Source organism: Phodopus roborovskii, unplaced genomic scaffold (genome assembly GCF_943737965.1).
Source record: "Phodopus roborovskii unplaced genomic scaffold, PHOROB, whole genome shotgun sequence".
Lineage (NCBI taxonomy): Eukaryota > Metazoa > Chordata > Mammalia > Rodentia > Cricetidae > Phodopus > Phodopus roborovskii.
This window is the reverse complement of record NW_026126447.1, coordinates 33479094-33493999: the sequence shown is the minus strand read 5'-3', so window position 1 is coordinate 33493999 and position 14906 is coordinate 33479094. Positions and strand designations below refer to the sequence as shown.

Below are 14906 nucleotides of genomic sequence, written 5' to 3'. Positions count from 1 at the left end.
TAAAGGTCTAATTATCCTTTTGCATTGGGAATTAGCATTTTCAAAAGCCATATTTTCAATCATTATTCTTCTAGCTTCTGTATCTGATACCATTCTATTTCCTGCTGATGACAGTCTTTGTACTCTGTGAATGATTACTTTGGTCCCTGAGTAACTTTTATAGGGGATTCAGTTTTCCTCCGTGCTTCTCCAACTCTGCCCCAGGCAGTCAAAGCTGGTGCATGGCATAAACCCAAGAGGGATCATCTTAGAGACATTGCCTTTCTAAAGTAGCACAATCTCCTTCCTCAAGAATTTGATTTGGGAGCTATCCATAACTCTTGCTATAGCCTTTTGCTCATTATTAATTTTTAAAGTTAGTGTTAAAGATTCCCCTTACCACTTATATGCATTTTAATGGACTGTAACTTTCTGATTTTGAATTGTCAAGGGAAAGTGTTTTCTTTTTTAATATAATGTTTATTTTCTTATGTGCATTGGTGTACTGCCTGCATGTATGTCTGTGTGAGGGCATCAGATCCTCTTGGAACTGGAGTTACAAATGGTTGTGAGCCACCATGTGTTTGCTGGGAATTGAACCAGGATCTTCTGGAAGAGCAGCCAGTGCTCTTAACTACCGAGCCATCTCTCCAGCCCTTCTTCAATATTTTTAACATCTTCTTTGAGCCAAGAAACAATTGTAATTGTGGTACAGGCTCTAGGATAGCTTTAATCAAATCTGTGCAATCAGTAGTGATAACCCTATTACAAACTGACCAAGTGTTTATCATCTGCTTCACAATTGGTGAGTGGGTGCCATATGAGACTACAGATTCCTGGAATTTCCAGCAATCTAACATTGGCACAGGCTTCTAAATTGTTCTTATACGACCTCTTTCATTTAGCACTTCCTGTAAGGTTACCGGTTATATTAAAAGTGGTTCTCTTAAGACCTTGGAGTGTTCATTTTTAAACTTACAATGTAATACCGAAATTGGTTCTCTATTCCTCACTCTGGATTTGAATATCTCTACCCTCTATTTTAATAAGTTTTTCTAAGGCCTGCATCTTAGTGCTTCTATCAACCAACATTTTTAGAGAAAAAAAAACAAAAATTATCAAAAGACAACAAAGAATATCAAAATGATAATGACATGTCAATCCTGGTTAAATTGCTTATCTCTTCATTTAATTATTCCATTTTACACCATCCATTATATAATCATACCAAAACCTAATACAACTCTCTTTTTGAACCAATCCCTTCCTTTAAGAATTTCCAGTTAACTTATCAAATCTGCTAACAATGTCAGTGAACTGTGAGGCACAGCACATCTGAATTGGAGATCTGTCTTATGGGCTTCAGGTGGAAGTGTCAGCCAGAGGACAGGGCTCTGGGAAAAACCAAGAACCTCCTGAGTTTTGGAGACAGCTGAAGATTGTTTAGAAAAGCTTTTAAATACTTGGGAAAAACAAAAGCAAACCTAGCTGGGCGGGCAGGGACTCAGGTGCGAGTCCCACCTGCAGCTCAGCTTTGGGCCTGGTCCAGTCGATTCAAAACCACAGGCAATAGGTTTTTTTTTTTTTTTTTTTTTTTTTTTTTTTTAATGAATTCATAACTTTACATTGGGTGACAATTTGTATATCAAAAAATAAAAGACCCGGAGACAGATTTGAGGTTTCAAGCCTCAAACCTAAGATCAGAGAGCAAAGCAGCTAATCCAGTACATATTACCTCTACCCAGTTGACAAGGCAATCATGTCTCCACAAACCCTCAGATGTGAAAAGCTCTCAGTTCCTATCTCTTCCTCCTCTCCAAATGTCTTTCTCTACCCTTCCATATCCTCCTGTCTCCACCTCCCTGGTGCTGGGATTAATGGCCTGTGATCCCAAGTGCTGAGATGATCTTTGTGAGTGCTGTTTCTTTTAGTAGTAGTCAGTGTGTTCTTGAACTATCAGAAATCTACCTCTTAATCCTTTGTCCTGGGATTAAAGGTGTGTATCACTCCTGTCTGAACTCTGTAGCTTGAGGGTTTGTTTTCTGAATCTTCAGGAAAGCTTTAATACATCTTAAAGTATATATCACCACAATGAAGCATGACACACTAACAGAAATGGAAGAATATTAAGATTCACCTAAACCACCAATATTAAACCAATTAGAGGCCAACAACCCAGGTGGGTGATAGTGTCCAATGCTTTTAATCCCAGCACTTGGGAGGCAGAGTCAGGCAGATCTCTGTGAGTCCTGACCAGCCTGGTCTACAAGAGCTAGTTCCAGGACAGGCTCCATAGCCACAGAGAACCCTGTCTTGAAAAACAAACAAACAAACAAAGGCAACAACCCACACTGGCCTCGAACTCTTGATCCACCTGCCACTGCCTCCTTCAGCAAATCCTACTGACATGTGCCACCACAAGAACAGATAAGCAATTTAAACAGACCTATAACCCCTAATAAAATAGAAGCAATCATCAAAAGTCTTCCAACCAAAAACAGCTTCAAGAATACATAAGAGAAATCATCCACCATGACCAAGTGGGCTTCATCCCAGAGATGCAGGGGTGATTTAACATACAAAAATCCATCAATGTAATCAACCATATAAACAAACTGAAAACAAAACAAAACAAAACACATGATCATCTCACTAGATGCTGGAAAAGCCTTTGATAAAATCCAACACCCTTCATGATAAAGGACTTAGAGAGATAAGAGATAACAAGAACATGTTTAAAAAAGATAAAAGCACTATACAGTAAACCAAAAGCCAACATCAAACTAAAAAAAAAAAACTCAAATTCCTCTACAATCAATAACAAGACAAAGCTGTCCATTCTCTCCTTATCTCTTCAATATTGTGCTTGAAGTTCTTGCTAGAGCAATAAGACAATAAAAGGAGATCAAGAGTATACAAATTGGAAAGGAAGAAGTCAAATTTTCACTATTTGCAGATGATATGATAGTTTACATAAGAGACCCAAAAAAACTCTGCCAGGGAACTTCTACAGCTGATTAAACACCTTCAGCAAAGTGGCAGGATACAAGATTAACTAAAACAAAACAAAACAAACAAACAAACAAAAAGAACCCACTATCCCCTACTATATATAAACAATAAAGGAGCTGAGAAAGAAATCAGAGAAACACCACACTTTACAATAGCCACAAACAGCATAAAATAACTTGAGGTAATTCTAACCAAACAAGTAAAAGACCTGTTTGACAAGAACTTTGAGTCATTAAAGAAAGAAATTAAAGAACATATCAGAAAATGGAAAGATCTCCCATGCTCTTGAATAGTAGGATTAACTACTAAAAATGGCAATCTTACCAAAAGCAATCTACAGATTCAAGAAATCCCCATCAAAATCCAAGCACAATTCTTCAGAGACCTTGAAAGGACAATACTCAATACCGAAAAACAAAAAACCCAGAATAGCCAAAACAACCCTGTACAATAAAGGAACTTCTGAAGGCATCACAGTCTCTGACTTCAAGCTTTATTATACAGCTATAGTCCTGAAAACAGCTTGTAATTGGCACAAAAACAGCCAGGAGATCAATAGAACAGAATTGAAGACCCTTATATTAACTCACATACCTATAAATACCTGTTTTTGACAAAGAGGCTAAATTTATACAATGGAAAAAAGAAAGCATCTTCAACAATTTGGTGCTAACATAACTGTATGCAGACATGTAGAAGATTTCAGATAGATCCATATCTATCACTGTGCACAAAACTGAAGTCCAAATGGATCAAAGACCTCATCATAAATCCAGCTACACTGAACCTCTCAGAAGCGAAAGTGGGAGGTACCCTTAAACAAACTGGCACAGGAGTCCAGTTCCTGATCATAACCCAGTAGCACAGACACTGAGATTGTCAATTAGTAAATGGAAAGCTTCTGTAAGGCAAAGAACACAATCAACAAGACAAAACAGCAGCTCACAGGATGGGAGAAGGTCTTCACCAACTGCACATCTGACAGAGGGCTGATTTCCAAAAGACACAAAGAACTCAAGCACCTCATCACCAAAACACCAAATAATTCAATTAAAAAGTGAGATACAAAGCTAAACAGAGAATTCTCAATAGAGGAATCTAAAATGACTGAAAGACACTTAAGAGAGTGCTCAACATCCTTACCCATCAGGGAAATGCAAATCAAAACAACTCTGAGATACCACCATCTTACACCCATCAGAATGGCTAAAATGAAAAACACCAACAACAGTTTATGCTGGAGAGGATATAGAGAAAGGGGAACTCTCCTCAATTGCTGGTGGGAGTGCAAACTTATACAGCCATTTTGGAAACCAGTATGGTGGATTCTCCAGAAAATGGGAGCCAGTCTACCTCAAGATCCAGCAATTCCACTCTTAGGCATAAAATATCACAAAAAGGATTTCTGTTCAAATATGTTCATAGCAGCATTATTTGTAAAAGCCAGATCCTGGAAGCAACCTAGATGTCCCTCAACTGAAGAATGGATAAAGAAAATGTGGTACATTTACATAATGGTGTACTACTCAGTAGAAAAAACAATGGAATCTTGAAATTTGCAGGCAAATGGATGGAACTAGAAGAAATCATCCTGAGTGAGGTAACCCAGTCACAAAAGGACAAGCATGGTATGTACTCACTCATATATGGATTTTAGACATAGAGCAAAGGTTTATCAGATTACAGTCTACACCTTCAGAGACGACAGGAAACAAGGGGGACCCTAAGAAAGACATACCCGGTCCTCCAGTGAAGGGGAATGGGACAATAGCCCCTGAACAAATTGGGAACATGGGGAGGGGGAAGGAAAGTAGAAGAAAAGGAGGGGAGAAGAAGAGGGGGAGGAGAACATGAGGGATCAGGAAGACTGAGTGAGGAGGTGAATAGAGGAGAGCAAAAAAAAAAAAAAAAAGACACATCAATAGAAGGAGCCATTATAGATTTAAAGAAAAATCTGGCCTAGGGAATTATACAGAGACCCACAAGGATGACCTCAACGGAAATCTAAGCAATAGTGGAGAGGATACCTTAAATGCCCTTCTCCAATAATGAGAATGAATGACTACTTTAAATGCCATCCTAGAGGCTTCATCCAGCAGCGATGAACACAGAAGCAGAGATCCACAGCTAAGCACTGAGCCAAACTCCTGGAAGCCAGTTTCAGAGAGGGAGGAGTTACAAACAAAGGGCTCAAGACCACGCTAGGGAACCCACAGAAATAGCTGACCTGAGCAAATGGGAACCCATGGACCCTAGTCTGACAGCTGGGAACCAACGTAGGACCAAACCAGACCCCATGAATGTAGGTGTCAGCAAGGAAGACTGGGCAGTCTATGGGGCCTCTGGCAGTGGAACCAGGATGTGGTACCTAGTGCACGAACAGGCTTTAGGAGCCCATTTCCTATGGAGGGATACTTGCTTAGCCTAGAGACATGGGGTAGGGCCTAGGCCCTCTCCCAAATAACTTGACAGATTTTAATGATCCCTCATGTAAGGCCTCACCCTCCCTGGGAAGTGGATAGGGGATGGGATGGGGGATTGGTGAGGGGCATGGGAGGATAGGAGGGAGAGGGAACTGGGATTGAAGAAGTGTGAAGATAAAAACCAAATGATTTAAACATGAAAACGTGGTCAACTGCAAGTTAAAATAAGTATCAAAAAGATACGTAAATCAATTTGTGTCGGTTTCTAACATATACAAGCAAGTATTGTGAATGAATTTTTGAGTCAAGATGTAATTATCTGTGAGAATGCTCATTGCAGGGATGTTCATAGGAGGTTATCAATCATCTAGATATCCTTAAGTTTGAGCTGTTAAGAATCATTATGGTGTTTAAGATTTGTTTTTAGTTAAGTATATGGAGTGGTAAGAGCCTGTGAGCCCGGCGGTCTGTTGAGTTCAGAGGAGGGTGTCAGGTCCTGGGAGCTGCAGTTAAAGCAGTTGTGAGACACTTCAAGTGTATACTGGGAACCGAAGTCTAGTCCTGTGCGAGAAAGAGCAACCAGTGCTCTCAGCCAGAGCCATCATCCCTCCAGCCCCTAAGCCTTTGTACTTTCTTTTTAAAAGGATCCATTGCAATCATTAAGCAATCAGTAGGATATTAGTACAATTACATAGTGATCCAACTTATACTAAACTGTAAAGACACATGGCGGGGCTGAGAAAAGCACTTGCCTAGCATGAGCAAGGCACTAGGTTTGATCCCTTCCCTGAAAGGACACAACTGCCATGGTATGGTGATAACCACTGTGATTTGGGAGTCAAAGGAAGCCATTACTCTTTATCGTATTTCTCTATTTGAAAGTTTTCCTAAGTTACCTTTATAAATTAGAAAGGAAATGTTAGAACACCATTTAAAATAGAAAATTTCAAATTTCTAGATGGCTAAGTAACAAAGCATGATCATGAGTCATTACAACAGAAGAGTGGAGATCCAAACAAAGAGTTCTAACGGGATAAGATGGCTGATCTTTCTTGCAGATTAAGGCAGATGTCTTTCATCACAGGTGGTAGCAATACTACCAGAGCCCAGTGTGCATCTGTGTGAGTGGACTCTGTAGCCCTGAGGAGGCTCTTACATCTTGGAGTTTCCAGACTCCTGCCAGACATAAGGTAGATGTACACAGGAATTCTGAGGTACATTCTAAGGCCGACATCAGATAGATATTTTACATTAACTATTTACATAAACTATGAGGTTATGGATAAAATAACCAAATAACTTAGATCCACAATAATTCTCCTTTTGCTCTCATCTCTCCGAATCCTAACACAGAAAGATGAAAATGTATGACCACATGACTTTACAATGGTAACATCTAGACCTTTGGGAACTTACAAGAGAAGCGTGGTGAGTATATATGACATAATTGGAGATCCATATTTCGATGTTTAGGTTTTTATAACATTTATTATCATACAAATTGTCATGAAACAGAAATACTTCCTTGCCCTGTAGTTAGACACAAATTCCAAGAGTAGGAGGTGTACAATATAGGAATCTCACTACAAAATTAAACATCTTCCAACTTCATCCTCAGGTCACTTTTTAAAATAAGTGTTTTATTTACAACAAAGCCACATAGATCTTTATAAGATTAAATTTAGAGTTACTCATGTTCAGTGTGTTTTGAAAAATAGACATTTTCAGAAGTAGCTTTCCAAAATAAATATGGATAAATTTCATATAAAAATAATTCATTCACTAGAAACCCCATCCATGGAATCCATTTCTTCAGCTCATACAAATGCATGTTACGGTGGGTGTCTCAGTTATAAACAGTTGTGTTTTAAGTGGCTTACTCACCCTTAGTGATGAGCATAGAAGCACTTTACTGTTTCAAACTAGAGGCTCAAGGGAGTAAGCTTCCTGACTGGGTTACCTCCTGTGCACAAAGGGCTCCTCACATGCTTTGAAACCACACTGAGGCCCTTCTCACAGGCAGCCTCAGCTTAATCACACTACAGTGAGCCATTTCAGTTTCATGTTTTAAAGTTTGAGAGTGGGTTTTCTCAGGAATTACTTCAGAATGTTGGTTAAAACAACTCTCAAGATGAGTCTTGGGAGATGAACAAAGATAAAGCAAGCTCTTCTGAAGATCACCAGATCTCAGATGTGTGTCGCATCCCCAGGAAGTGACATAGAGGTGTAGATGCAGTAGTATTCCATTCAGCAGGATGCTGCCAATGCTCTCTGTGAGCACACCTCTCAGTTCCTGCAGCTCTTGGTAGCTAATGTCAACACTACTGGAGGAGTGTAAACATAGGTTTGACATTTGCAAGAAAAGGGCTAATTGTACTGGAAAAGGATGAGAAGAATTGCAGAACAGTCAAGACTAAGGGTAGAAATCCCAACTCCAAGTCCAGGCTCTCAGTCTGGTTTGGGAACTTTATCACAAGGACCTAGTGACTAACTTGAGCAATAGTGAGATCAACTTTCACAAGTGGGCTGGGTGGTGGTGGCAAGCCTTTAATCCCAGCACTTGGGAGGCAGAGGCAGGTGGATTGCTGTGAGTTCAAGGCCAGCCTGGTCTACAAAGCAAGTTCCAAGACAGGTTCCAAAGCTACACAGAGAAACCCTGTCTTGAAAACTCAACCAACCAACCAACCAAAGAAGCCACTAAAAAGCTTTCAGAAGTGGAAGTCAAAACCCAAGTCACTCACAATAAACTTGGTCTTACCCTGTGGGTACCCATAGCCCAAAGCCTGCATTTCAGCCCCTGTTCTGAATGAGGCTGCAGGTATCAGTCAGCCTCTCTGATGCAATTTCTCTGTTTTAAGAAGCAAATTCATCTCAGCATGGAAAAATGAGCTCCTATTCACATGCTGTTCCTACATTCCTCTATCCTAAAACCTCAGCATCTCCTTGACCAATGATTGGTGAATTCACTGTGGCTCTCACACCAGATTCGCTCCTAACTGATTCAAATATCCATCACTTTCTCTTACACACTGTTCTGGGCCGAGAAAGCCAGAGCCCATGCCATCACAGTGCACATGCTCAGTGGGCAATCTCCAGTTTAAATTTTCCATCTGTCCTATACTGTACCCACCATTAATGGGCTCTTCTCAATAGGCAAATATTAAAAGTGATAGACAGGTCAATTTCAAATGTAATAATTTGCTACTGAAGCCCAGTGGAAACAAAAATTTTCCCATATCAAAATGTTCAGAGATATACAAGGATGACCCCAACTAACAATCTAAGCAATAGTGGAAAGGCTACCTTAAAAGTCCTTTCCCAATAATGAGATTGATGGCATCCTAGAGCTTTTATTTAGTAGTTGATGGAAGCAGAATCTGACACCCACAGCTAAACACTTAGCTGAACTCCTGGAATCCAGTTGCAGAGAGGGAGGAGTGATGAGCAAAGGGGTCAAGAACATGCTGGAGAAACCCACAAAAACAGCTGACCTGAACAAGGGGGAGCTCATAGACTCCAGTCTGATAGCTGAGAAACCAGCATAGGGCCAACCATGACCTCCTGAACGTGGGTGTCAGTTAGGAGGCCTGGGCAGTCTATGGAGCCTCTGCCAGTGGATCAGTATTTATCCCTAGTATACAAATGTACTTTGGGAGTCCATTACATTTAGAGGGATTCTCTCTCAGCCTAGACACATGGGGGAGGGCTTAGGCCCTGCTCCAAATGATGTGACAGACTTTGAAGACTCCCCATGGAAGGCCTCAAGTTTCCTGAGGAGCAGAAAGGAAATGGGATAAGGACAGGGGAGGGTGAGGAAATAGTATGGCCATGTAAAACAAGCTTGTTTCAAATTTAAATAAAAAAATTATAATTAAATTTTTTCCCATATCATTATAGAGAACAGCAATTATCATTCTTTTACCTTCTACCTCTGTATGACAAAACCAACATCAGTTGATGGTGGGACCCTGAGCCATCTTACCAACTCAGGACATATGATGGCTTCACTGAACACAAAACCTGGGAAAATCTAAGTAGGGTCAGGGTCAGTCTTATCACTTAGACCTGCTCATCTTAAAGCTCTAATTAGAGGTAGAGATGGCATGGCAGGATCTATTTAGGTTAATGGTGAAACCAACAACCAAGTTTCAGGTTAGTATAAAATGCTGGTGATGCTTGGTCATATGTAAGCATGCTGTTAAACACTACAGCATTCGCTGTATGATACTGATATTCTGGGAATTCTTCTTGACATTGAACACCTGAATGTGCGGATTTTTCTTTTCTTTTTTCCTTTCTTTCTTTCTTTTTATTCAACTTCTGTTTTCTAAGCTGTATTTGAATCATCTTGCTATGCAACAAATAATACATCCCCACATCAATTTTCAAGTCCAAGACTAGATTTCAATTATTCACCCATTACCCTGTTTCTTTTTTCTAGGTCTTTCTTGATACCATCAGTTGTTTTGATTTTAAAGCCATCCAATGTAAGATCTGGGTTTAAAATTCAATAGTAATATTAAAATGATGTGAATTAAATCTGAATTCCAGTTCCATCTATCATTAAGTCTGGGACTTTGGGCAAATGACCTAATCGCCTCATCCTTACAGGAGACAATGATACAGTGGGAATGTGTAGCAAATTCCTCTAGCAATGATTGCAATAAGCAAGTTAGAGTGTGCAACCCACAAAACCCAGTGGTTGTTTTAGCTAATGATACTCAGTGAGGAGAAAGCCCAGGGGAGATGAGGAGGGATGATGATTCTAGAGTGGCACGCAGTGACATTTGGCAATCTATCAGGAAATAATCAATTGAGTGTACTTTAGTTAAGGCTGCCATCGCGCTCTCAAAGCTGCTCACACTGTCATCAAAGCGCTGGTGAAGAAACTGTCATTCTAACAGTTGCTTTCATCCTGTCATGGGTCCTGGCTTTGGTGGAAAGGGATTAGCTAACCTGTCGCTCTTCGAAAGTGTAACTTCTTACAGTAGGGTTCAAGTCTCTACTTATAGTCCATATCTAATGGAGTCATACTTCAAATAACACAGTTGGGTAGTACAAAGTACAAACATGTCACATACTTCCAAAGCACACAAGGATACTGAGTCAGTTTAAATTTGCACAACACAAGACAACTCAAGGTAAGACAAACACACCCTTGAAATAATTATATCTTAGGGATCTTAGTTTGAAGCCTTTCTTTCAGGTGTAATATAATGTTGGGATTTATTCTTTCCACAGAGGCCAGATGTCTAGAGAGATTCTACTTTCAGGGCTTATTTTTAGCTACAAATAGGAGACCTCCCCAGGCTGGCTTGGCATTATATTCAATAAGAGTCCATCTATATCACTAGACTCATGAAGGCTTCCTTGTATGTTTTGTCTGTATTACTGAGAGAGGACAGACACAATTAATTTGGAAACATGCATTTTTGAACTAGATTCTGACACTTGTCTCCCACACCCACAACAGTAAAAGAATATATTACACATGTACGCTGGGCTGGGATGAGATTACACAGTGAGGTCACACATCTTATTCTCCATTATCTTATGACTGTGAGTGGAACAGCTTTGAAACTGTGGCATGTAAGGTACAAAGGTCTTCTTAGCAGAGGTTCCTAAATTCAAATTATTTTCTACAAAGTGTGAGCAACTGTCCTGGAGGATTCTGATGTCACTAAACAGACAGTGGGCTGGGAATGGGCACAATACTCCTGACTCATCAGTCAAAAACATATCATTCTCTCTTTTTTGACGGAGGTGACCCCTAAATAATAGACAGACTTTTCACTATGATTTTCTTCGGGGAAACTTCCTTCCAGCTCCAAAAGCTCATCCAACCCCGAGAATGAAAGTTGTGGTGAAATCGTGCTGGGTTGCTGATCTGATAATAGGAAAAACGCCTGGGTCTCTATCTCCCAGGAGCTGCTAGGGAAAGACTCTTCCAGCGGGTAGTGCTCACTGGAAATGCACTTGCTGACAGAACCATGTATAAGCCCCTGCTCTTCATCAGCATCCACTGTTTTTGAGTGGCTGACCAGCGTTGCATATTTAACTGAGGGTTGTCTCTGACACTCATCCTCACAGGTTACCTGGGTGCTCGGAGCCCCAGAGAAGGTAGCACTGTTACACTGGTCACTAATACAAATAGAACCCCTTTCAGGATCTGGAGTGGTCAAAAGAAGTGAGACCATAGCTGCTGGTACCATCTCATCTTTATTTTTCCAAGCTGTATCAACACTGATTTCTTCTGAAATGGGTTCAGGTTCCAGAAGAAGAGGACCAAATATCACTGATTCTGCATGCTTGGTAAAAAGATGCTCAAATGTTTCAGGCTAAAAGAAAAGACACATTTAAATGCTCAGTATGTTACAACTTCATTCTATCACACTTGCAGAAAGGCCAATGTGCAAGGGACATCCACCAACCACAAATGACACTGTTTGGGGCTGAAAACTTGAAATATGAAAAATCAGAAGGGAGAGGCAGTCTCAGCTTTTCAAAGTCTACAAGAAAGTCTCAGGCTTGCATTTTTCAAATGCTAGGAACATAAACACACAACCCTCCTTTCATGGGTAAAAGTGAATTAGATACTTGACTGTGTCATGGCTACAAGTAAGTGAGCCATACCTGCCAATGCTTAGCCCCCCCCCCATGGAGATTCAGTACTGTGACTGGAAAATAATCTCTTCTGAAAAAGTCATCCTATTTTTATAGTAGTCACTCTGTTTTATATTCATTATGTTTTATGGTAATTTCCACAAAATGATTTCTGAAAAAGTCATTCTATTTTATAGGAAATTCCACAAAATGAAAAATTAATCTCTAAGCATTAAAAACAAAACAAAACAAAAAAACTCAAGCAAACTAAAAACAGTTTGGAATGCAACAGAAGGAGCAAACAAATTTCCCCAAGATAGTAGCAATAACTGCTTTCTTCCACAGGATAAGAGGTAAAGGAAGAGTAACCAACTAACTTAACACACATGTGGTGATACCTTGTTTGTACAAATAATGCATGCCTGAAGAACAGAGGGTGGAGCTTGCCACTAGCTAACCATAGAGGACTGGAGGTCTGTACAGACAGACAGGAAGTGAGGTGGCTGGGCGGAAAAAGGATTATAGGCAGGATAATACAGGAACTCACTGTCTTTTCAGCTGGGAAACTGACAAGGTGTGCTGTGGCTGGCTCCTTCATGTCTCTGATCTTCAGACACATGTTATTTGTACAAACAAAATGTCACCACACGTACCTACCTTTGGTCATACTGAGAATCTGCTTGAGGCTAACTGAAAATAACACCTGATGGGGCACTTACTTGCTGAAGATAATGATGGTGAAAGAGACATTGATAGACTTGAAAACTGTTATTCTTTATACATAACTTCATGTAAAGACATACCCTATGGAACACATAGAATGAAGACAAACACACAAGACAGATGTACAGCATATCTTTTTTTTATAAGAACAATGGTTACATAACAATGAAATCCCGCCAAGCAACTACAAATCAAAAATCTGTGTGCACAAAGCTCAGTACAAACAATGTAAACTTAAAATGTAAAATTAAAATGCAAAATAAAAAATAACTGCAGATACATCACATTGAATAGTTAACACAAAAAACAGAAGATGTGTTTGGTTCATAGATCTAGATCATACATGTAATTTAGAATTTGAATGTTATATTTTTTAAGCTAATCAAATGAATTCTTAGTTATTGCCTGAGATAGCAGTATACTCAAATGTTTATAATGGCAAGCATATCCCATATAAAAACATAGCAGCTGCAAACTCTTAACTGAAATATATTAGTAATAGAGGAATAAATATAATAATGGCATAGACATATGTAAGTGTTAAAATAGTGAATGACAAGTACTGTTAAAAAATTAAGAGAAAATTGACATTTTTTTCTGACAGAAATCTATACATTTGTCACTTCCTTCAAACATTTTATTTTTCCCTTAATGTTTCTACTATTTATATTATTGAGTTGTTCTAAAATTTTAAATGAACTTAACATCTGATCAATTCATTTCATTATCTTCTTTCTATCAATATGGAAAAATAGAAATACAGCATGCATTTGAGCTCATGTGTGTTATTCAAATGATCTGTTTCATATACTCCATGGGTCCTAAAGCTTCTTTATGAATAATTAATTGTGGAACTAGTCATGGCCATCTTAAAAAGCATTCATGAGGAAAGTTTCAATAATAAATGTTATTTTTAACCACACATTACTGAACTATATATCACCATTCACAAAATGTGTTACAAGTATATTTGTTCAAAATTTCTTTAACCCTATGGATATAAGAATTGAAAAATAACCTTTCTTAAGTTCACAGCTGAACATTATTTTGCAATGATGTCTATTAATAGTAAATACAAGAAAAGGGGATACATCCTCCTAGTGTCTTAATTTTCTTTAGACATTCAAATATAATTACCAACCACATCTAAGTTACCCACATACCTTAAATTTGAGTTTTCTTGTGTTCATCAATTTGGTTTAGTTTGAATGTAAGCAGTAAAGCCTGAATACTACAGACATGGCAATAAATCTGTTTTTTCAGGGAGAAAAGCCCTGTTCTTACCATGAACTATTTGTAAAACTCCATAAAGTCTCTCTTTCCTGCACACTTCCTTGCCTGCCAGAAGTCTTGACTGTTTCAGTGGAAATAAATTAGATTCATGGAGGTTAGTACTCTCTTCTGCTCTGGGCAATCTGACCTGAGTGTGTAGGGTTATTCTAATATGAAGCATAGCTCGCATTGGTCTGTGATCATCAAAAACCACAACTTCTGGCTCTCTTTAAACTAAATTGAGAGTTAGAACTTAAGCCATGTTTAAGACCATAAAAAAACTAAAATTCCTAGATTGCTCCAAATTTGGTACACAAAAATCATGTTATTTAAGAGAACTTGAAATTTATCATTTTGTATCTGTAAAGAACTCTGATATGGAAGCTTTCCCACATAGAAATAAAAACTAAATACCTTCCCTGCAGTTTGTATGTGGAGTTTTTGCAAGGCTGTATGTCAGAAGTTGCCCATTAGAGATCATGTTGTTATAGCAATTTCTACTATATTTCTATCATATTTGATAATAGAATATGTTCTGACAGCAACAGTCACACCATTAACATTTGAGGATCAGAAAATTAAAAATTTGAAGCAGAGACCATGAATATTAATTTTAAACTTTAGCTGCCCTGACAATTAAGCATATGCCCCCAACTGAACTACATTAAACTTATTTGTACATGTCTCTAATAAGCTTGTCATATGTTAGTTCTTAGTAATTCAGACAACAGTTTAGGTTTGTTTCCCTCCTTCAAACTGTAAACATCTTCTAATACTCTATAGTCTGTTGGGAAGTTGGTACATTGGGTTCATCTGTAGTGGTCATGAAAGACTTCAAAGAATGTCCGTTCTCTGTTTAAATAAAATAAAACAAAGTAAGAAAGCAAAATAAAA

General features: G+C 38.8%; 1 protein-coding gene across 3 annotated transcripts in view; it reads right to left on the bottom strand.

Annotated features, from left to right (window-relative positions):
- Positions 1-14906, bottom strand: part of Lepr (leptin receptor) — a 117904-nt gene that overhangs the window by 29979 nt on the left and 73019 nt on the right. The window contains exons 19-20 of one of the 3 annotated variants that reach the window (XR_007834747.1): positions 12737-14864; positions 11615-11752 (exon numbers count right to left, since the gene is read on the bottom strand). Coding sequence is in view for 1 of the 3 variants with exons in the window: in XM_051188237.1 (XP_051044194.1) it covers positions 11144-11752 (609 nt within the window). In the remaining 2 variants the exon portion in view is untranslated. Of the gene's footprint in view, positions 1-10999; positions 11753-12736; positions 14865-14906 lie in introns of those variants that run through there. The other 2 variants (XR_007834748.1, XM_051188237.1) reach the window with 2 other exon arrangements.